The sequence below is a fragment of the Macrotis lagotis genome, chromosome 8, assembly GCF_037893015.1.
Source record: "Macrotis lagotis isolate mMagLag1 chromosome 8, bilby.v1.9.chrom.fasta, whole genome shotgun sequence".
NCBI classification, from domain to species: Eukaryota; Metazoa; Chordata; class Mammalia; order Peramelemorphia; family Peramelidae; genus Macrotis; species Macrotis lagotis.
In genome coordinates this window covers 159446827-159472048 of record NC_133665.1, presented here as the reverse complement: position 1 = coordinate 159472048, position 25222 = coordinate 159446827, and the positions used below count along the sequence as shown (strand labels likewise).

At 39.1% G+C, this 25222-nt stretch overlaps 1 protein-coding gene across 1 annotated transcript in view; it reads right to left on the bottom strand.

Moving 5' to 3' along the window:
* The window catches only part of LOC141496306 (protein SHQ1 homolog), a 104313-nt gene that overhangs the window by 54104 nt on the left and 24987 nt on the right, over nucleotides 1-25222 (bottom strand). The window contains exons 7-9 of the mRNA XM_074198718.1: nucleotides 5158-5312; nucleotides 2472-2525; nucleotides 543-666 (exon numbers count right to left, since the gene is read on the bottom strand). Of these exons, the coding sequence (XP_074054819.1) occupies nucleotides 543-666; nucleotides 2472-2525; nucleotides 5158-5312 (333 nt within the window). The remainder of the gene's footprint in view (nucleotides 1-542; nucleotides 667-2471; nucleotides 2526-5157; nucleotides 5313-25222) is intronic.

Sequence of the window (25222 nt, the reverse complement as noted above, 5' to 3'; positions counted from 1 at the left end):
TTGATATTAAATAACATAACCCTGGTTATTTTCCAATCTCCAAAGTCCAGGATACAACTCATTCCTCATATGGCGGTGACCCCAAATGTTCAAAGGTTGTGCCAGTAAAGCTCAAGCTTCAGCAGTAAAATTCCCTCATGAACAAGTGTGGCGATAACCTGGTTTTCTTCACATTTATTCTTGGAAATTGTTTACAAAGTCAATGAAGAATTATGACATACAAGGGTAGAGGGAATACCCATATGATGGAACCACAAATATTTGAAGCATCACTTAGATATAAAGTCACTAAAGAGGCAACAAGATTCACCAAGGGGAAATAAATAGGTAAGCATATTATACAATCCATACCATCTAACTTGAAAAAAAAAGGGTGTAAAGTAGAATACCACGCAAGGACAGAAATAATACAATAAATATCTTCACACTATTTTTAAGAACAACTTAACTGATTTCTCAAGGATTAAAGGTTTAGAATCTCCCACTTTATTGAAAGATCAGAGAATCTCTCCCATTTTTGCATACAGAAAAAAGCATCTTACCTAATTGTAATATCTTCACTGTATCAATGTGGGCTTTTGTCACCAGCTTGAAATGTCGATAAAGTGGGTAACATAACACTCTTCTTCCAAAAGAAACCAGGATTTCATGAATATTATTCCAACTCTGTCAATTGTCATTGAAAGCTATTAATTTCCAGAAAATATTACATAAAAACCCTTAAACAAATAGCATGATTTTCATTTTAAAAAAATCTAAAAACATGAGGATTACTACCAAATAAAGTACACAAAAATACTAGCAGTTTTGAATTGAGAATATTTTCACTTTTTATAATCAAATATATATTTATTATTCTTCTTATAAAAGTGCTATAATTATATCTGCTCTTTCCAAAGTATAATTATGTCATGGACTCTTAAAATACTATAAAGAAATTTAAAACATATGACATTGCAGAACATATATGTACATGAGATCTTTTGAAAATGATTTATGTTTAATTTATGTAAAATTATAAATATTGCAGATGGGGACATAAATCTCCTTATGTATTATATTCACTGTTAACCTTGATAAGAAATCTCATAATTTATTTTGTTAGAGGAAATGAGTGTCATAGGATAGTCACTCTATGACCATCTAGGCAGCTAGATGGTACTGTAGATAGAGATATGGAATCAGGAATATCTGAGTTCAAATCCAGCCTGAAATATAGTGAGATCCTGTTCAAGTCAAGTCACTTAACCCCCAACTGCCTTTTCCAAAAAGGTAGGGGCATGTAGGGAGGGGGGGAGGGTGCATATGCACACCAAATTTCAAGTCAGCAATACAATGCTTTATCTTTGAAATTGGACAGGAAAAGGGGCAGCTAGGAGGCGCAGTGCATAGAGCACCGGTCTTGGAGTCAGGAGTACCTGGGTTCAAATCCAGCCTCAGACACTTAATAATTACCTAGCCGTGTGGCCATGGGCAAGCCACTTAACCCCATTGCCTTGAAAAATCTTAAAAAAAAAATTGGACAGGAAAATAAAAATTCAGTTAAAAGATATTGCTCAGATTCCACCTACTTCTTACATTCTCAGAGTCATCATGCCAAATCTTTTTGTCAACTTTCAGTCTTGCCTTCCAATAAATGTATCTTGCATATGAAGTAAGAGCGATTTTCTCAAAAACCTGTGTCTCCACACTTCTCTGAACATCATTTACTGAATCAGATCAATGTTTCTTACAGTAGACTTCATAAAGTCCCATGATTCTTACAATCCTAAGAGTCCAAATCTCCCCCCCCAAAATTGGAAGATGGCTTTAAAAAGGATAAAGTGCTATTCTAAAACGTTAGAATTGGGGCAGAGTTTTTATGTTCCACTCCATGTGTATGAACACAGTTTCAGGTTTGTGCATGTTTGCCCTCTGTCTCTGAACCAGCATATATAACCTTCATCTCACCATGAGGACTCTTGCTCCTCCAATCCTCTCCACTAATGTTTTCAATCTTCCTTAAAACTCATGTCATCAAATAACACTACCTGTTTTCAATCACTTCCATTACTTCAAATAACCTTCCTTCTTCAGACTCCCTAACTTATATTATAAGATGCAGGAAACTGAACTAGGTGCTTCTCATAAAGGATTCTTGCTTAAATGTTATGAACTATTGGTACTAAGATGTGGCACAAATATATTAAGAGAACTTGCAAAATGCAATTTCTATTTTTAAAAAAGGGAGAATTAGTCAACTAAAATAGTCTCTAATCTCTTTGTGTAGAAATATGAGCTTGAGGGGCGGCTAGGTGGCACAGTGGATAAAGCACCGGCCCTGGAATCAGGAGTACCTGGGTTCAAATCCGATCTCAGACACTTAGTAATGACCTAGCTGTGTGGCCTTGGGCAAGCCACTTAACCCCATTTGCCTTGCAAAAAAAAAAAAAAAAAAGAAATATGAGCTTATAAGCATCAGAAAATCTTACCTCAAACCAAGACAGTGTTCCACTCAGTTTTCTGATATTCCATGGAGATTCAACCTTTATTTGGTTAGGAGAGAAAAATGTCTTTGTCTTATATCAAATCATTTAAAAGTAAAGTAAATGCATATATAAATGGATGTAAAGAAATGACAACAACAGAACATTAAGTTTTTAAGACTATAGCTATGTCATAGTTTTTGGAAAGCTCAAGAATTAACAAGTTCACAGGATTACAGAATAAAAATATGGCTATGGACACCAGTACAGCAATAGTAGACCCCATTCCTTGAATGATAAATTGCCTGAATTATAAATGTTTGAAAAAAAAAACACTTCCTTATCTTTTCATTTCAATTAGGAAAGAAAGTTTCTACTGTAACAAAGAAATCTCTTAATCAGTTCTTAAAAAATAACAAGGATTTCCTTGCACTTTTTGTTCAATATTCTAAAGACGAATATCATCATATTGGAATAAGGTCCCAGTTACCACTTCATACCAAAACTTTCCTGTAAGAAGACCTTCACATTCCAACCTAATTCTTTCCAAAGAAAAAACAGATTTTTTCACAGGAATGAGTCCACTTTGTTGGCAACCAGACCAACTTCAGACTCATTCAGAAGAGAGGTGAAGGACAGCAATCATCCCACCCTTCATTTTAAAACAATCCTGACAAAAGGGAATTACTGTCTACCAGGCCCCTCTACCAGCCCTCTGCAGGGTTAATTCTCTGAGGTTAGTGAAACACAGTTTATTGACAGCATTAAGTATTTTGATTTTTAATTCAATGCATTATGCCATACTTCCATTATTTAAAGACATAGAGGGCTATTTTTGTTTTTTAATGCCAGTTGACAAAATCAGTATAAGGGTATTTGATACTTAAGATTTAACATATTTTACCTCAGCAACTAATTGTTTGAATAAATTTAGTAATGGGTACACTCCTAGGAACATAATTTCTACTTATTTTATGGAAAGGATGAAGGAACAATAAAATGTTTCTATTGCTAAGTGTCCCAAAACAGATTGGTTGAACTAAGACTTTAGAAGCAGTAACTAAAATAAAGTGCCTACTCAGTCTTTGTCCTTGAAAAGTTATTGGTGCCTGCAAAAGCAACACCTCCCACCAGAGAAACCATCACATTTCTTGTCAGCTGTTATGATTTTTTATTAAAGTGTTATTTCTAACCCTAAAAAGCTTTCTATAGCTGAGATTTAAAAGAACAGTAGATTCTACAAATCTCAGATTATAGTATTATGCCTTCAAACATGCAAACTTCAAATCCAAAATGGGAGCCAGAGGAGATATTGTAATAAACCTAACCTGTCATTTTTTCAAATAAAATCACAGCACAGATTTCTTAAAATGTAAAAGATTTTTCTTCTTCATAAATTGATGAAGCCAACAGCAGTGTCTTTAGAAAATAAAGCACTTTAAACCGTGCTATTACTATTAAAGCATTTTGACAAACAAACCTTGTTCACGACAGGGATAAAACAGGAATTTGAAAAAAAAAATTTGTTACTATGAAATAGAAAGCATTTAAAAATGATGATAAAAATTATGAAATGACGTATTCAAACTCTACCAAAGAAAAATAACAATGATATGCTTTTCTAAATGATAGAGCCTTAGTAGTGAGACAACCAAATCTGGAGGTTCACTTTTGTTCTTCCAGAATTTTTTAACCCACTAGAAATAGGATCATTCAAATTTTTGACTTGGTTCACATGCTGCCTGATATGTAATGAGTAACTCTGAAAAAAATCACTTCTTTGAAGCTCAGTTCTGTTCTACTCAGAATTCTTGTAAGGATCAAATGAGGTAATGTGTATATATAAAAAATATACATAAAAAATACTCTGAAAACCAAAAAGTTATTAAGCAATCATTTATCTTACACAAGGATTTTATCACAGGATTCTCACACATAACAAAACTGAATGAATATACTACAACATTATTTGATTTCTAAAAGTGTAATTGGGATGCCTTGGGGGAGGGGAACTAAGGTCTAACTTGGGGTACAAGGAATGAAAAAACCTCAAGGATAAAAGAAACTTCTAATTGAAAACACTCACACAACTAAGTGAAAAGTAACTTTTAAAAAACAGAAATGATATTTTCCTTTAACATCCTTTAGATCATTCTTCCACACACTTCCCAAGCTATACTTCTCAGCGAGTTTCTCCTTGGAGCGAGCCTGGGGCCTTGACTCCCAGTTCAGCCCACCAGGGTCTGGGGGAACAAGGCCAATTCCTCCACTACACAATCACAGCTCTGCTTCACTCTGCACGTACGTGTGAATCCCTTGTTCTGATGTCCCTGATCCCTGTGCACATGGCCTCTCTGTCTTCACCCCCTCTGACAGTGACAGCTTCAGTTTGGTCTCTTCCCTTCCCAGGAACTGACAAACAAACGTTGGCTGGGCTGACCAGAATTTCTCTCTGGCCATCCTTCACCAATGGACAGGATTTGAGAGAACCCAGAAGGCTTCTGATACTGTGCTACTAACCACTTTAATTCCTACACTGATCAAGTACAGATGGCTGGAAAAGGCCACTGAGTACAAATTTCATGTTTAGAACCATATTCAAATAGTTGGTTTTCAGGTTCTGCCAACAGGCAGGTGACATTTTGGTCTAGTTGGGGCATGCAATGTTCAACAGAAATAAACACATACTTACATTACTTTCTCCTTCAGTAACACGGATCTCATAGCAGTAAGCCAAGAGAATATCGATCAAACCGTAGTACACATAATATTGAGCTCTTTTATCCAACAGATAAGATTTATTTGTAAATTTTAGTAGTTGATAGTTCTCTTCTTTAGAAAAAGAAACTAGAAAGGAAAACAGGAGATTTTCAAAGATAAAACATTAAAGAAAAACAGTCTTCTCACTACCCAGTGCCACATCTTGCTTTGTCAAAATTAGAGCAGAATATCAAATATCCCAACTTTGGTGAAGAAAAAAAATCACATATTCTCAAAAACCCTTTAAGAATTTCCACAGTCTTCAGTAAATCTTTACATTTATGTCAATATATAAAGTTATTCTATTATAGGGTCTTAGTTTAAAAAAAAGGAGCAATAGTTCTTAACCTTTTTTTGTATCATGGATCTCTTGGGCAATGTGGTGAAGCCTATGACCCTTTTCTAGAATGATGTGTTTAAATGTTTAAGATAAACTGCATAGGTTACAAAGGAAATCCATCATAATGATGTAATTTTTTTTTCCATCCAAATTCATGAAACCCCTGAAAACCATCCACTGACCCTCAGGGGTCCATCAAGCCAGATCAACATTGCCTAAATGGAACTAAAAGGTCAATTTTTTCCTCACTGTTGTAGTATTTTTAAAGAAGTCACCTCCAAACCTTTATTGATTTCTTTTTTTTTTTTATTTTATTTTTTGTTCTCCTGGTTACATGCAAAAACAGATTTCAACATTCACTTTGAAAACTCTGAGTTCCAAATTCTCTCTCTTCCTCCCAACCCAATCCAAGTTATTTGATATAGGTTAAAAACATGCAGTCATGAAAAACATTACCACAATAGTCATGTTGTAAAAGTAAACATAATCCCTACCCCTGCAAAAAAAAAAGAAACTCAAAGAAAAACAAAGTTAAAAAAAAAAGCATGCTTCGGTCTGTAATCAAACACCATCAGCTCTGTCTTTAAGATGAATAATATTCTCTTGGGTCACTACATTGCTGAGAAAAGGGAAGTCAATCACAGCTGATCATCCTACCTCTACCATTTCTAAAATAAAGCCACTGGTTCAAGAGTTTCTAATACTAGTTTTTTAAATTTAAAGATCAAAAATCTTAGTTGAAAAAATGTTTATAGTTGTTCTTATGACAATTTTTAAAAGTTAGATCTTTTATAAGCAGGGTGCATCAATTTCCAGTCAAAAATCAGCATTAATTACCCATCTAATCACCATCAGAATCATGTGACATTGTGAAAATAATGTCATCATTAAGATAAACTGGAAGGTCTAATTAGTTATTACTTTCTGTATCATCATACAAGAGCTCAGATAGATTCATATATTATTTATTCTTTAGAGGGTTCAAATCCAACATGGGAGTCAGAGGAGATATTATAATAAACCTAACCTGTCATTTCTTTCAAATAAAATCAAAGCACGGATTTTTAAAAGGTAAAATATTTTTCCTATTCATAAATTTATGAAACCAACAACAATGTCTTAAGTTATTTCTAAAATCTGCTGGGGAAACATACAAGGTTCCATTCTTATATCCTTACAACATCTTTATATAAATTACTGCCTAAATTATGCAGAGAGAAAAATGAGTCACAGAGGGATTAAATAAATACTCTGCGATCATATTACATACTAGTTAACTGAAAGAATAAGACCAGAAGCGGATCTCTGGATTCCTAGCACAGGACCTGAGCCATCAACTGTTTAACTTCTGTAAGGAAGTTTATGAGCTGAGGGCAGACAAGGATGTCAGTTATTCCATGGCATGTCTTTCTACTTTTGATTTCTCATCTGGGAAAATGGGAATATCTATTTCATGCTATCTTCTGTGACAACACTACAGATAAATCCAATACAAAATGCTTGTAAAATAGCTTCAACTTTCTGAAAACAAATAATAGTGAATATGAGAACAAGAAATATCTTCTCAAAGAGTCATAAGAACATGCTTTACTTTTCTCTACAGATGATCCTGGATAAAATTCTAGCAAATTGTTCCAGTGTCCCAATATCCTAACAGGCACAAAGGAAAAGAATATGAGAGGAACAAAGAAGACTTGTTATAGAATGATCAAGGGGCATGTCATTTCTAATCCTTGATGAGAATATATAGTTGGTTTAGAGACTTTATAAAACAAGTTTTTAATTTTTGAGACAATTAAAATAAAAGTGATCTCACTTTTAGTGGTATTTTTTGTTTTTACATCTAATTAATTCTAAATATACCCCTCTGTTGCCCAGAGAACTATCCCATGTAAACAAAAATTTAAAAAGAAAGAAAGAACATTTCAGCAAAGCTAACCAAGGTATTAATCAGGGGAGCAAACAATACTTTACATCCACAGTCACCCACCTTGATAATGAAGACGTGGCATTAAAGTTAAGAGCTGACCAGAGAGAGAACTAAGAGGTAATCTCAAGGCAATCAAAAAGGATTTACCAAGTGTTTTTTGCCCCAGCAATTATCAGAGCTGATCCAAAGAAAGATAAAAAGTCACTTCTCCCCCAAGAACCTCTGTTTTAATGGGAAACAACAGTTAACCACAAGGTACATACAAGACAAAGAACGGATGGGAGATAATCTCAGAGGGAAAGAGCAGCTGTAGAGCCTGGGAAAGAGGCAGGCATGCTGCCCACACAAACACTGGAGAGGAGGAGGGAGGGACCGGACAAAGAGCAAGCAGCAGGACCCCTGCAGCTGAAGCCCAGAGGACCTGGAAGCAAGGAATGTGCAAGAGGACTGAAACTGAGGTTCATGCTGAGGAATAGGGAGTGGGGACCCTGGAGCTCACCAAAGGGGTGCAAGGCACACTTTGGAGGGTCCCTTTGGTAGCAGAGTAGCATGGAGGAAGGAGCAGGCAAGAAGCACTGCAGAGGTGGCTGAGCAGGGGGTCCAGAGATGGAAGATGTTGTGAGGGAAGCAAGGACATGGGGTAAGGGAGAGGGTGCTACAGAGGAGGATTCCGAGGTTCAGAGGCTGGGGACCTGGGAGAAGCAAGAGAGCCCCTGGGAAGGGACAAAATCTGCATGGGATGTTCAGTTAAGATGCTGAAGGGCTATCCAGCTGAGAAGTCCAGGAGACTGAAAACTGACCCCCAGGGAGTTAGTGGGGAGAGGTTCACAGGCTGAGCTTCCTCTTCCTCATCTCTGATCACTCTCTTCTGTCCCCTCCCCACCTTCACCCTGCTTTCACATGGAGAGGTGGCCTCACTTCTTACCAAGGCAAATGCCTCCCCCTGCACAAATTATCTCATTCCTTCTGTTTTCTTCAATGGACCCTCTCTAACACTTATTCTCAACCTCTCCATTTACAGCTCATTCTCTAATTCCTACACATGTGTGTGTTTATATATATTCAATGTTCCCCAGGCTCAAAAAACCCTCCCCTGATTATTCCATCCCCACTATCACACTATCACACCTCTCTCTCTCTCTCTCTCTCTCTCTCTCTCTCTCTCTCTCTCTCTCTCTCTCTCCCTCCCTCCCTCCCTCCCTCTCCCCTCCCCCTATCCAACCTATCCAAAACAGAACTCATTATCTAGCCCCTCCTAGCTTTCCTGTTACTGTAGAGGGTGACTCCATGCTCCAGGCCCTCATCCTAGGAGTGTTGTCATGACCTTCTTCATTCCCCCAATATCCACCCCTTCCTCTCCTCTAATACTGACCTCAAGTCTCAAGGATGTTCCCCAATTCAATCCCTCCTCCAGTCAGCCATCAAGATTTGACCAATAGGGTGGCTAGGTGGCGTAGTGGATAAAGCACCGGCCTTGGAGTCAGGTATACCTGGGTTCAAATCTGTCTCAGACACTTAATAATTACCTAGCTGTGTGGCCTTGGGCAAGCCACTTAACCCCATTTGCCTTGCAAAAATCTAAAAAAAAAAGATTTGACCAATAAACCCCAGTGGCTCCCCACTGCCTCCAGGGCATTCAAAACCTTTCTTAACCTAACCCTCTCCTCCCTTGGTGTCTTCTTCCATCTTCTCTTGGATCTAAGGACCCCAGCCTCCTGGCTCTTCCACAAGACCCTCCATTGCTTGACTCTAAGCATTCTTCCTTTCTGGCTGGAATGCTAAAATCTGCTCTGTGAGAAGAGAAACTATCTTTGTTCTCTTTTTTATCCCCAGCCCTAAGTAGAGTTCCCCTCTCCCACATAAAGTAGGTAACCATGCTCCCACAGACAAAGAGAGTCAGGAGAGATCGGTGTCATGACAACCCAGCAGAGGTGGTACCCAGAAGGAGGGAGGGATCAACAGCATCAAAAAAGGCTGCAGAAAGGTCAGGAATGACTTTCCAACAGCCACTAGATTTGGAAATCAAGTTCAGGTTGACTGGTAATGCTGAGCAGGCCAACCGAGTTAAATAATAAGGGAAGCCTGAAAGGGTTGTTAAAGGAGTCATGGAGATAACTGGGAGAGGCTTTCTCAAGGAGTTATCTAAGAAAGAAGGATAGATATGAGATGAAAACTAGGAGGGACAAAGTGGGAGATTTTTAAGTCTGGGGGAGACTTGAGCATGTCTGTAGGCAGCAGAAAGGAGACTGAAGACAAGAGAAAATGGATGACCAGGGGCATAATCTTCCGGAGAAAGCAAGAGGGGCTGGCATTAAGGATGCTAGATGACTGGCCTCTGCATGGTGAAGGGCCAACTTTTCATTTGAGTGGAGGAAATAGTGAAGGAAGATGTTTGAGTTCTGTGAAATGAGGACAAGGGAGCTCTTGGTGAATGGTCTCAATTCTTCAATGAAGTATAAGAGCAGGTTCTGGGCAGAAAGGATGGAGGGAGGAAGATCATAGTAAATTTGAGAAGATAAAAAGTTTGGAAACATCTCCCATGGTGAGTGGAACAGAGAATCGATTAAAGAGGAATGAAGCAAAGACAACACATAGAGGGGACCCAATCACAAGCTTCATGATTTTCTTCAGTTCAATCTTATAGCACATGGGTAGGATTAAGGAAGCAAATGGTAAGAAGACTGCAGAGTTGGGGTTACCAAAAGCTAGCAGGGGGCACAGAGTAATAACAGAAGTCACAATGTGTGCAAAGAACAAGGTTGAGGCATGTCTCCCAGAGAGGGATGGAAGGATGGAATGATAAAAAGCTTGTGATCAAAAAAAAAAGGAATTTCTGAGTTCATGTACATGGAGGCTGTGAGTGACAACAAATCAAGGGTGTGACTGTCCATCTGTGTAGCAAAGAAGTCATGAGAACTGAGTCCACTGAGTTCCCAAATGGGAAGTGAGAGTGATTGGGAGATCATCACTATATGGTGGCACTCCCCCAATATGAGGACAGAAATTGGGGTAGAGAGATGTTGAGTCACTCACTGAATTCACTGAGGAAAGAATAAAATCCTGGGGGGGGGGGGGGAGACAGGGAACAGAATCTGATGGATGATAAATCTGGATTGTAAATAGCGACAGTGAGTAAGTAATATGAAATCAATCCTAGACAGTGTGGCAAGGAAAGCAGGGCCACAGGAGGAACCCAAGCATCAGAGACTGTGAGAAGAGGGAAGACGTTCAAGCCCCCGCAAGTGAACTGGTGAATGATGGAACCGCCTTGCCAAGAGCAGGGAAAGGGATGGTCTGGATAGGTCTTGCAGGGCTTGGGTTAAGTGCAGGACCAGGGGGGTGGAGATAGAGTTTTTCCCCCAGTTACCAGGGAGTCAGATCTACTGGGACGGGGAGAGGAATGAACACGGGGAAAGTATCCGCAGTCTCCTGAGGCTGCTCAAGGTGTATCCTCCTGGTCTACTCTCACAGCAACAGACAATGAAGGCAGAGGAGGTGGGGCTGTCACCTCAGCAATGCCCAGAAGAAGGGCCCATCTGGGGCAGGGTTGAGGACAGAGGCTGGGCCTATAGATTTTGCCCCATGATGAAAAGGTGGTAACACGGGCACAGAAGGGGATGTAAGTTCAGGAGGATCCTAGAATAGCTCTGAGAAGGTGGGAAGCAAGGATGGCAAGCCTGCTGCTGAAGGCCTCTATCCTGGGTCTCTCAATTAACAAGTATAAAGTCAGACACCATGCCTCATCAGCAATGCTCCTGAAACAGTCACATCAGAAAAGATGCTAGCACCAGGAAACGGGCTGAGGCTACATGAAGGGAGACAAAAGCAATTTGGTCTCTACTAAAACTCAGTCCTAAAAATATTGCCATCGTTACTAGATAACAATTATATAGTACTTTAAAGGGTATAAAATGCTTCACACACATTCTCTCAACTGAGCCTCAATGTTAGAGCTGAGAAGGAAATTCTAAAAGATGGATTCAGGGGGAACTGTGGGAAAGGCTGGTGAAAATGTCCTTATATAGCAAAAGGATCTCAAAGATTAAGTTTTTACAACTTTACTAAAAAGAATCCCATAATGTACCAGAGATAAGCTATCACATTTTAATCTTTTCCTGTAACAGTTTATGTTAAAATTGTTTGAATGTTTTACCATAAAGCACTAACTTTCTAAACAATTTGCTACTGGATAAGAATTAAGAATGGCTGATTTAAAAAAAAATAAAAATAAAAAAAAGAATGGCTGATCCGTGAAAAAGGACAATATTGAATAGTAGAGAGATAATAGTGTTACTTCACTCCTAATCTTAAAGGTCTCTAGTTTGTTCTCATTGCAGATAATACTAGTTTTTGCCTTTAAATATTACTTAATTTTTTAAGAAAAACTCCTTTTAGTTAGGAGTACCTGAGTTCAAATATGGCCTCAGACACTTAATAATTACCTAGCTGTATGGCCTTGGGCAAGTCACTTAACCCCATTGCCTTGCAAAAAAAAAAGAAAAAGAAAAAAAGGAAAAACTCCTTTTATTCCCATGCTTCCTGGTGGGTTTTTTTTTAACAGGAATAGGAGCTATATTCTCTCAAAAGCTTTTTCTGCATCTTTTTAAATAATAACATGATTATTTATTAGGTTTCCTAACATTGAATTAGTTCTTCATATCTAATATAAATCCACCTTGGTTATAATGTCTGATCTGTGACATATTGCTGTAATCTCCTTGTCAATATTTTATTTAAAATTTTTTTCATCAGTGTTAATTAGGGAAATTGCTTGTAGTTTTTCTGTTTTGATTCTGCTTTAGATATATCAAAACCATATTTGATGATAAATTACCTTTGCATGTAACTGTAAAAATAAAATTTAATTGAAAAAAGACTATATTTGTGTCATATAAAGAATTCATATATATGTATATAAAATTTTTATTTATATAAAGCAATGGGATTAAGTGATTTGCCCAAGTCCCAAAGCTAGATTATTATTAAATATCTGAGGTTGAATATGAATTCAGGTCCTTCTGACTCCAGGGCCGGTGCTCTATCCTCTGTGCCACCTAGAAGCCCTCCCATATGAGAATTTGGTAGTTCTTCTCTACCTATTTTTCAGAAAAATTTAGTAGTATTAGAATTAACTTAAGTCAAGAATTTCCAGGGATTTAATGAAAAAAAGTGCAAAAGAAGGGGGGGGGGGGGGCTTAGCCCTACCTGATCTAAAATTATATTATAAAGCATCAGTCATCAAAACTGTCTGGTATTGGTTAAGAAACAGAGTGGTGGACCAGTGGAATAGACTAGGTGCAATAGCAGGAAACAATTATAGTAATCTGCTGTTTGATAAACCCAAAGAGTACAGCTATTGGGATAAAAACTCTCTCTTCAATAAAAACTGTTGGGAAAACTGGAAGTTAGTATGGAAGAAACTTTGATTAGACCAACATCTCACACTCTTTAGCAAGATAAGATCCAAATGGATACAGAATTTAGACATAAAAAACAATATTATAAGTAAATTAGAAGAACAAGGACTAGTTTACCTGTCAGATCTATGGAAAGGGAAGCAGTTTATGACTAATGAAGAGATGGAGAATACCACCAAAAACAAACTAGATGATTTCGATTACATTAAATTAAAAAGCTTTTGCACAGACAAAATCACTGTAACCAAGATCAAAAGAAATGTAGTAAACTGGGCAACAATCTTTACAAGTGTTATTTCTGACAAAGGACTCGTTTCTAAAATATACAGAGAACTGAGTCATATTTAAAAAAAAAAAGCCATTCCCCAATTGACAAATGGTCAAAGGATATGCAAAGTCAATTTATAGATGAGGAGATCAAAGCAATCCATAGTCATATGAAAAATTGCTCTAAATCATTAATTATTAGAGAAATGCAAATTAAAGCTTCTCTGAGGTACCACCTCACACCTCTCAGACTGGCCAATATGACCAGAAAGAATAATGGTAATTGTTGGAAGAGTTGTGGGAAATCTGCTGGGTGGAGCTGTGAACTCATCCAACCTTTCTGGAGAGAAATTTGGAACTTCACTCAAAGGGCAACAAAAATGTGCATACCCTTTGACTCAGCAATACCACTACTGGGTCTGTACCCTGAAGAGATGATGAAAAAGGATAAAAACGTCACTTGTACAAAAATATTCATAGCAGCCCTGTCTGTGGTGGCAAAGAATTGGAAATTAATTAATTGGAGAGGTGGCTTAGCAAACTGTGGTATATGTATGTCATGGAACACTATTGTTCTATTAGAAACCAGGAGGGATGAGAATTCAGGGAAGCCTGGAGGGATTTGCATGAACTGATGCTGAGCAAGATAAGCAGAACCAGAACACTGTACACCCTAACAGCAACATGGGGGTGATGATCAGCCTTGATGGACTTGCTCATTCTATCAGTGCAAAAACCAGGGACAACTTTGGGCTGCCTGCAATGGAGAATAACATCTGTATCCAGAGAAATAACTGTGGAGTTTGAACAAAGACCAAGAACTATTACCTTTAATTTAGGAAAAAACTGATATCTTGTTGTCTGATCTTACTATCTCTTATACTTTATGTTTCTTCCTTAAGGATATGATTTCTCTCTCATCACGCTCAATTTGGATCAATGAATACCATGGAAACAATGTAAGGATTGATAAATTGCCTTCTGTGGAGGGTGGGGGGAGGGAAGTAAGATTAGGGGGAAAATTGTAAAACTCAAAATAAATAAAATCTTTAATAACAAAAAAAAAAAGAACTAACTTTTCTTTAAATGTTTGATAGGATTTAGTTGCAAATCCATCTAAGTCTGGGGTTCTTTTCTTTGGGAATACATTTATGCCTGGCTTAATTTCTCTTTCTTAAGATTAATCTGAACAGTTTATATTCTGGTAAATATTTATCTATTTATTTTGTCAGTTTTATTGGCATATATTGGGCAAAAACCCTTCTAATAACTGCTTTTGGTTTTGAAACTAAAGATAGCATAAAATATTTAGGAATTTGCCTACCAAGACACATCAAGAATTTTATGAATACAATTTCAAAAAAAATTCTTTACACAAACAAAACTGGAAAAATATTAATTGCTCAGAGGTAGGCTGAGTCAATATAGTAAATGATAGTATTACCTAAATTCATCTATTTATTCAGTGCTTTATCAATCAAGCTAAAATTGATTTAAATAAAAGGTGATATCATCAGCAAATTACAGAATCATGGAAGAAATTATTCATCAGATACATGGATAGGGAAGAATTCAAGACTAAATAAGAGAGAGAGGAGTTAAAATGGACACTTTTGAGTACATAAAATAAAGTTTTTACACAAACAGAATCAATGAAAAATAAATTTAGAAAAAAAGCAGGAAATTAATTAAGCAAGTTTTTCTAATAAACTCATTTCTAATACATATTGGGAACAATATGTCATTTCTCGATTGATAAATGGTCAAAGAATATGAACAGGTAGTTTTCCAAAGGAAAAAAATCAAAACTATCAATTGGGCCATATGCAGGCTACAGGCCAGATTGAAATGTGACTGGGAAATGCTTAACAAGACTATAAAAATAGAAGAAAACATAGATAATGTTAATAATTTGTGTCTCTCAATATACCATGATGTCAATACTCCAAAAGGGTCTATTTGAGTCTGACATTATTATAATTATTACTCTAAATATTTAAGCTATTTATAAAAAACAAGTCTAAGACACTATCTCTCTCACACCTGTCAGCCTGGCTAAGGATGAAAAAGGAAATGACAATTATTGGAGTGGCTGGGGAAAACACAGTACTTTAATTCCCTGCTACTGGAGTGTGAACTCATCCAACCATTTATAAAGCAATTTGGAATGATGCCCACAAAAGCCTGTTATATTGTGTATAACCTCTGAACCATCATTGCCACTCCTAGGGTGCATACTGCAAAGACATCCAAGATGAGAGAAAGGGACACATAGGATCAAAAATATAGTAGCAAAGGACTGAAAACTGAGGGGATGTCATCAGTTGGGAAATAGTTGAACAAGTCATCGCATAGGAATATGACAGACGGACTACTGATGAAGGGAATTGTTTCTGAAAGACTTCTGTGAACAGACATAAAGTGAAATGCTGCAGAACCAGGACAACAATTTAATACAATCAATCCTGAAAGACCTAGGGTACTCTGAACAAAACAATGAACAACCACAATTCCAAAGGAACTCAGAATGAAACATGCTGTACACCTCCAGACAAAGAAGAGATTGAAGTGTATTTCTTTTTTTCATTAATCTTTTTTTTTAAACTATAGCTTATGCAGGAACTTATTTAGCATGACCTATGAAAAAAAATGGGCTTTGTTTTTCTTGCCTTCTCAACAGGTAGGAAAGAAAGAATTTGGAACTGAAAATAAAATTGAGAAAAGTTTTAATAAGATAAAAATTTTTAAAAAGAATTAACATAGAAACTGGAGAAAACTCTAATAAACTAAAAATAATGAGGTCTGAGTTTCCTTTACAAAGAAGTCTACACAGCCTTAAAGTTCTAAAACCTCCACAAATACACACCAACCTCCCTTGAAGTTGCTTCTCTCTTTATTGCTCCTCTTCTTGGTGGTTGCTACCCACCCTAACAGCACAAAAGGGAGGAGGGAGGAGGACCCTCCAAGTCAGAGCTTGGACAGTTGGGCCAACACACCCTGGAAGGAGCCACGGAGGAGGCCCGTCAGACAGAGCACTCCTGGGCATTTCTACACTTCACATTTCTTGTTAATCATTCTTCCACAACCAGTCTTCACAGACAAAAGATAGAAGCCGCCAACTGCAATGCCACCTCAAAGTCCACAAACACAAGTGAGACTTACTCCAGAACTTTGTCCTCACCCAAAGTCTCAAGTCCTTCCAGGAAGTCTCCCCTCGAAAGGGATTTCTCTTTTTGGAGCTTTTCTCAACTTTGTATATTTGTTCTCTGAGGGAGCTGGTGACTGGAGTCAGAAAGTCTTGAGTTCAAGTCTGGTCTCGGACATGTGTGAGTGGTGGGACCCTTGATGAGTCACTGGTGCCTGCCTCAGTTTCCTCAACTGTCATGACAGCAGCTCCATCCCAGGCTGTAGGGAGGACCAAGGCTACAAGACTGGTCAGTGTTCAGCTCAGCGACTGGCAGTGCTTCATTAGGCTCAGTCCCTTCCCATTTTCCCTCACTGCATCCTCCACAAAATCTGACTTTGATGCTCTATCAAGATCAGGGGGTGACCCCGAGTTGCAAAGAACAAAACAGAACAAGCCGCACTGAGGAAGAGGCCGGCTAGCCGGCAAGCCCCTGGGGGGAGGAAACATCCATGCCTTCAACTGTTCTGGGGGCATGGTTAGGGCCTCTGACAGGTGTGTGTGTGTGTGTTTGTGTGTGTGTGCGCGCGCGCGTGCGTGCGCACGCACACACACATCTGAATCAGAGGCAAGGCTTGATCCCCCACCCCCCATCATGCCATGGGGCCTCTCCAGGCTGTCGCTCCTCCCCAGGATCCCAGCTGCCCGAACCCAAGCCTCCCTCTGCTCTGCCTTGTACACTCCCCATGTCCTATAAGCTCAGGTCAAGGGTGTAGTCCTTTGGGAGTCACCCTCGGACCCCCTCAACCCCCACCAGTTACCACTGCACCTCTATTTTCCATTTCCTTCTCTAGGCAGAGAAAGGCAGCACAAACCCACCAAAGAAGAAAGCATCATCTACACTCTCACAGTAGGAAAAGCACCAAACCAAGGATGGGATACGAAAAGAAGAAGAGAGTCCCTGCTCCAAGAGGCTGGTACTCTCATGCTGGACTCAGGTCAGAAGACTCGTCCTTGGGATGACCTCTCTTCTTTTGGGTCATTTCCACCATTACAGTCTGACCTACAACAAAACCAAGGAGTCCGGGGAGCGCCTTCCCATGCAGTCTCTCAGGGGCCAGGCAAGATGTACAGGGGCCCATCAGGATGGTGACTGGGGACATCGGGCAGCAAGCATTGAAGCAGGATGGCCTGAGTTCAAGTCTCACCTCTGATCCACACTGGTGACAGGAACCCAGTCTGTGACTCAGTTTCCTCATCTTCATCTGGGAAGGCAGCAGCTCCAGAGCAGCCCCTGGGGGCTCCACCTGGGCTCTAGGGGTCCTTCTCCACCTGGGCTCTAGGGGTCCACAAGCCCCTTCATACTCAGGTATATACTAACCTCCAAAGCTGTTGCTCTGTCCTCATTCTTTTTTTTTTAAGGCTTTTGCAAGGTAAACGAGGTTAAGTGGCTTGCCCAAGGCCACACAGCTAAGTAATTATTAAGTGTCTGAGACCAAATTTGAACCCAGGTACTCCTGACTCCAGGGCCGGTGCTTTATCCACTATGCCACCTAGCTGCCCCATCCTCATTCTTAAAGAAAACCTGACCATCAGGGAGGTGATGCCAGGACCTGAAGTGGATGAGAGGGAGGGCGGGCTGTGCCAAGTCCCCAGCCTCACCTTCTCCTCCAGAGTCATCCAGTAGCCAGATGTGGATCAGGACAACTGGAGATAGCCCTGGATGCCAGGTGATTGGGCTAAGTGACTTGCCCAGGGTTACAAAGCAAGGAAATCTCTGAGGTCACATTTGAATTCGGGCCTTCCTGATTCAGTACCAGTGCTCTACCCCCTGCGCCATCTCCAAAGTAAGACTAGAAAGAGAACAACCGAGGATCCTAGCAAGGAGCCTCTGGCACAATGACATACATTTCTATATACTCCTACGATTTTAACAGTTACACAATACTTTCCACATTTACTGCTCTACCATGAGGTAGATGCTTCAAAGAACATGATCCTTTTCTCACAAATGAAACCATGCTGACTCAGAGCAGGACTTCCAAGCCACGACCCAAAGGGCATCTTTGATCCCGATTCAGAGGAGCCCAGGCAACGCCAGGCTGGGACAGCACCAGGCCATTGTACTTTCTTTTTACTTTTTTTATTATTTTATTTATTTAAGGCAATGGGGTTAAGTGATTTACCCAAGGTCACACAGTTAGACAGATCCTCCTGAGTCCGGGGCCAGTGCTCTATCCACTGCACTACCTAGCTGTTCCCAGAACATTGTACATTTTCATTAGTTTAATAAAAGTCTCAATCCTTATTCTGCCCACTTCATGGGATGGCTAACATTAAGAGCACTTTGTAAATACCATCAACGGTGCCACAGAAATGGGAAATGGTCCCAACGCTGTGCCTGAGGCTCCTGGCAGGTATCTCTGTGTTTATTCCCTCCTGGCCCCTCTGGGTCTTGTTCTACCTTGCCCTGACCAAGATCCTCACAGCCAGAGGATCCCAACCCAGGGAGCCCCCCTCAGAAGTTGAGACACACACACACATATACACCTATACTATGTTGGCCTGAAGTTCATCACCTCTCTCCAACTAGGAGGCAAGGTGGGCTTCCCTTGTGCCCCCAGGACATAGTCAACAGCCATGCCAATACCTCAAGGGCCATATATGAAGCTTCCTGCCCCTGCTTTATCAGCATGCCACACTCTACCTGGGCTTTCCAGTGATTGGCACACTCCCCTCTCCTCCTAATCTCCTCAATCCAGGAACAATGGATGCCCTAGATGTGGGGCCCATCAAGGCCCCATGCCCAGTGCCAGTTCTCAACTCCATCTTCTCGCCAGCCTCCACCCAACATACCTCCCAATATCCTGCTCCAGAACCACTATAGCCTTTCCTTTGTGAGGAAAAAGAGAAGGGAACAAAGGCACAAGGACCTATGTCCCACCTGACAAATGATCAATAACCAATGCCCTCTCCGTCAACACCTCTTTTCTTAACCCTTCCCTTTCCTAGAACTCTAGAGGACCCTTTCTCTTTCACTCCTGTCTCAGGGACTCAGGACCCTCCATACCCTCCCCTGGTCACTTCCAGGTTCTCTCTCCTACAAACACTCAACAAGCTAACTCCTCTGAGGCTTTAGTAACTGCTTTCTCCCCCCAGAAGGGGTTCACCCTCATCCCTAACCCCTGCCTTCATTTCAGGGAATTCCAATATGAATGCTGACACTGGCCCTAGCTTATAGTGACCCATGGACACTGACCCTAATTTCTCAGGTCTCTACTGTTCTTTCTTGCCATGACCTACTCATCTGCTCCACCTTCTCAAGCACATCTCTGGTCCACCGAGTCACAAAAGTTCTGCTTTCCCAACTTCAATCCTCAATTTCCCTTTTACTCACAATATTTTTTCCTCTCTCTCCTCATGCCTCCCTCCTCCTGTCTTCAGTGTATCCTTCCCACAGCCTGCAATACCTCCATCCCTTATGACTATTTCAAGTCATCACATCTACTCTACATTCCCCTCCCCTCTAAACCCACCCCTATGGAGAAAGAGTTCAACTCTGCTCTCAGGAGGGCCAAGAAGTCTTAGAAAAACCTTTTTCAGGCAATATTCCACAAGAAGTCACCTCCTTATCATCACACAACTACCTGGAAGAGGTACTACAGGACTACAATGCTAGATTTTCTTTCAGAGCTGACTGATGACTCCTTCTCAGAAACACTACATTCACCAGAGCTAAACAGGACATTCTTGATAGGAAGAACACTGACTATAAACCTAAACTTTATGTGCCACCAAAACAAACAATATGCCAAGATTCTTAGGTTAAAATTAGCCTAATCAAAGTCAAGAAACAAGGTAAAGCCATCTTCAAGAAATCAGATCATCAACAATACATCTGGGGGCAGCTAGGTGGCAGTGGATAAAGCACCAGCCCTGGAGTCAGGAGGACCTGGGTTCAAATCCGGTCTCAGACACTTAATAATTACCTAGCTGTGTGGCCTTGGGCAAGCCACTTAACTCCATTGCCTTGCAAAAGCCTAAAAAAAAAAATACATCTGGTATATCCATTTACAGTCCTTGGGCAGGGGAGAAATATAGACATTTCAAAGATAATTACTTTAATAGTCACAGTATCACATTTGGCTAAAAGATTGGAATAACAGCCTTATAAAGAAAGAGGCAAAGCACTTTAGACAACTATAACTCAATTTTGCATTTTCAGGTTATGATCCCTTTGATAGGACAAGCAAAATTTAAAAATCACTTGTGTTTCTGTAACTTGCATTGATATATTTAGGGAGGAGGGGAGGAAAGGGAGAGGCAAAGAAGCCAGGACTTTCTGCTCCAAAGAATGAGCAAGACAGAGTTAAAGGTCTTAAAAGAAGACTACCAGGGAGGAAAAAGGAAGAAAAAAAGAAATGACCATAATTAATCTCCAATTTTCCACAATTCTCACCTTCCATAGGAAAAGTTCAAAAAAATCTTGACTCAAAAATTACTTTTTCACTGGAAACTCATTTCTTTCAGCCATATTTTATCTCAGTTAAAGAGAAGATGAGCTGATCGAGCTGATCTCATGGAGAGAGCAAGAAATAAGAGGTGGAAAGTCACAGTGGTCCACAGCTAACTTTCAAATGTCAGAAGAAAACAAAGATTAGAACAGATTGGGCAGGCATGAATGGATTACAATCCCTATCACTGTAGAGAATTTCCAAATAAAAGAGACCACAGAACTATTTGAGTAACTGTCATATACAATATTCTTTAAAGTCACACCTTCTATGCCTCAACAATTTATCTCAAAGAGTATTTATGAAAAATCACTAGGGGCAGCTAGGCAGCACAGTGGATGATAGAGCATTGGCCCTGGAATCAGGAGGCCCTGAGTTCAAATCCAGCATCACACACTTAATAATTACTCATCTGTGTGACATTGGGCAAGTCACTTAAACCCCACTGCCTTGCAAAAAAACCTAAAAAAGAAAAAAGAAAAAAAGAAAAATCCCTATATAAAGTTTTGTATGTGGGAAGATAACAAAAACTATCACTTTACATCAAAAGAATGTACATACATGCAATTCTAGCTCCTTGATGCTACAAAACCCTTTAGAGATTAAGGAGTATCCCACTATTTTACAATCTATCTAAATAACATCCACCTTGCTTCATATGTAGTTGCTTACAAACAGCCTACATTTAAAAGGATAATTCCTAGAGGGAATATGGAAAAATTAGGACCCTGATGCACAATTGGTAGACGTGTATACTGATCTACCCATCCAGCTTCCACTTCACCATCCTGGCTGCCTTCCCTGATCCACCCACTCTGGGCCTTATAAAACCTTTGACCAGGAGATACCACCAAAAAGATCAAGGGAAAATACCTATATGCACAAAAAAAGTTACAGCATCTCTTCTTGGAGTGGCAAAAATTGGAAGTGGAAGGGATGCCCCTCACATACAGTGGAATATAACTGTGATGCTATAAGGAATGATGAGACATAGGAACTGACACAAACTTTGAAGAACTAGAAAACCCTGTGCACAGTAATAGCAATATTGTAACAATGATCAATTGTGAAAGACTTAGCTTTTCTGATCAAAATAGTAATCCAAAATGATTCCAAATTATTCATTTCCTGCTATCCACCTCCAGAGAGACAAATGATGAAGCAGATTATTTTTCACTTTATTTTTTGCAACATAGTTAATATAGACATGTTCTACATGACTTCACACATATGTTTATCATATTTCTTGCCTTCCCAGTGGTTAGGAGAAGAATTGGAGGAGGGAGAGAATTTGGATCTCAAAAGTTTTAAAATGTTTTTAAAAACCCTACTTTTTCATTGCTAATATTTACAATGAATTAGATACAAATTATCATCAGTCTACTGTTTCAGTTTACTATAACTAAGAGATCAAAGATCAAGAGTTAACTTAGCCCCTTAATATGATAAAGTATTATCATTGCAATACTCTATCAGAGAAAATGATAGTATTTCAAAAAAAGAAAACAGCCTATTGTGAATTGAGTAACCAGAGTTCAAACTTATAAAAGGAAATTACAAATAGAAGACTGCAATTCTCCTGCATGCCACTTGTTTAACTTGATATATTTAAAGTATAAGAACTGATATTCCCCAATTGATACTCAAAATGTTTCAAGTAGGTCTAGGGGACATTAAGTCTTTCGATTATATAGCTAGCTTATTATGTCTATCAAACCTATATGACATCTGTCCAATTACAGAAAAATGTCATTTTCCAAATGAAGTCAAATGCAAACTCCAGATAATGGTAAAATAAACATATGAATTTTTATCAAGCAGTCACTATAAATGAGTTTTGATTACTATAATGGCCCAACTCTTAGTTTTCTAAGTCATGATAATTTTTCTAGAATGACACAAATACAACCAAACCAGTCAGTCTTTTCTCCTTCTTTGCAGCCTTAGAACTCATCACATACTTATAATTTTAAGGTCATGAAGTGGAGAGCATTAACACACTGCAAACAAAGAACAGTAATTCTATCTGGGCATGTAACAAACTATTTTCATGTTATGTTTCAAAAAATGAAACCAATCTTAATATTCTAAGGAATGATACAAACGCATTAATATTCTAAGGATACAAAAGCATTAATATTCTAAGGAATGATACAAAAGCATTAATAATATAAGGGGGGGAAGACACTTTACAGATGAGATTCAATTTTTAACTACTGCTCTGGACACTAGTGGTGCCTCCCAGAACCCCCTCGCTGTTAGCTGTCTTTTATAATAAGTTGGACAGGTGGTCCACCTGCTGTTTATAACTTGCAGATGCAGCAATAAATGATGCCTGTTGCCCCAGAAAATCACATCTGACAGATTTTAAGGAAATATGCTAATGCATTTAACAGGCAGTACCATAGAGACAAGACTATTTTCCTAATCTTTCTACCACTCAACAATCCTTCTAACAGCAAGACTTTCAGTGTTCCAAAAAGATCTTCCAACTTAACATATTAAGATACTAATTTCTTTGAATGTACTAACAAGTGAATCTTTAACAAAAGACAAAAAATTTTAAAAAGGTATTTCCTAAGACAAAACAAATGGCAGAGAAATTATCTTCACTCAAATCATTTATGAAAGTCCTGGGGATATTGAAAACAAAAATCAAAGAGTCTTTGTCAGGAGGTGAGTAACATGCTTTATCACTGGTCTTCTGGAATCCAGTCTCTGGATCCATCTCTGGTCTTCTTTTCTCTCTCCACTGTCAATCATTGTCAAGTGTTTGATATTTCCTTAGTACTTTGTTTTGGGTTCATCCCCTCCTTCCCACCAAGTAGGAATCTGTTCCCTAAAACTCTTCTTTCATCCCTCTTTTAGATTGTTCTCTCTAGACAGGGATTCAGCTACATTCATCCCTGTCTTGCTTCTGAACTATAATCTTCCTTTTCCATACAGAGACAAAATGTAAACAGATGAGCAAATACAACACAATTTGAGGGGAAAAACATAGCACTAAGAACTGGGTTAATTCACTATCAAAGAAAAAAGGTCTCATTTGTACCAAAAACACATAGTAGCTCTTTTTTGTACTAACAAAGAACTGGAAACTAAAAAGCAATGGACATGGGTAAATGAATGATGATACAGAAATATAATGGAATACTATTGGGGTCATTGGGACTATTTATATTGACTAATGCAGAGTGAAATGAGCAGTACAGGAGAGCAATTTATAGACTAACCAGAGACACTCTAAAACAAACAACTCTGGAGTTGAAGGCTGGAAGGAACACAATGATCAACTGGATTCCAGAAGACCAGTGATAAAGTATGTTACTCACCTCCTGACAAAGAAATGGTAAGACTCAGGGGTTCAGAAAGAAGCCTACTTTTTGGACGAGGACAATTCAGATATTTGTTTTGCTTAAGTGTCACAAAGGGCTTTGGGGGGAGGGGGCTAAAGGTAAGAAGGTAAAAGAAAAGAATCAATTTTTCATTAAAAAAATTACAATATCAGGACTGTACTGTACACAAGCATATATTCTTCAGTTTAACAAAAATTAAAAATTAGTTTAATTCCTGGGGGATAAAAAGTACTGGAGTGATCAGGGAAAATCTTCCTGTGGTAGCTAGGCTGAGCCTTGAATGAAGCAAAGGCTCTTAAGAAATGGTAAAACAGCTTTGTAGGTCAGTTTTGTTAGAACACAGAGAGAAAGAAGGGATATAATCTGAAATATGTCTGGAAAGGCAGGAGTTGGTCTGCAAGGGGCTTTCAATGCAAGGCTACAGCATCTGCATTTTCTCCCAGGGGCAGTAGTGAGCCACTAAAGAATTTTTATACAGGGAAGTTAAACAGGCAAATCTGCATCCTGGAAAGATTAATTTAGCATCTGATGGAGTTTAGAATAAAGTAAGAGAATGGTTGCAAGGAGATTTTACAAGAGCCCAGGTGAGAAAGGATAATGCCTTGATTGGGAGAACCCTAAGAGATCTGGTAGCAATACAACCTGGGAGACTTGACAATGCTTGATAGTAGGGAGAGCAAGGAAGAACCCGAGATGGATCCAGAGCTGTGAATATCAGTGGCTGGGCTGGTGGTGGTGGTGGTGCTTTCACCAAAAATAGAGATGTGTGGATCCGGAATAGATTTGGGAAAAGGTAAAACAATCTATTTTGCTTTGGATATGTTGAATTTGAGATACCAATGGGGCAAACCTCCAGGTGAAGACACACAGGTGACAAATGGAAAAGAAAGGTTATAGTTCAGAAGCAAGACAGGGCTGAATGTAGCTGAATCCCTGTCTAGAGAGAACAATCTAAAAGAGGGATGAAGGAAGAGTTTTAGGGAACAGATTCCTACTTGGTGGGAAGGAGGGAATGAACCCAAAACAAAGTACTAAGGAAATATCAAACA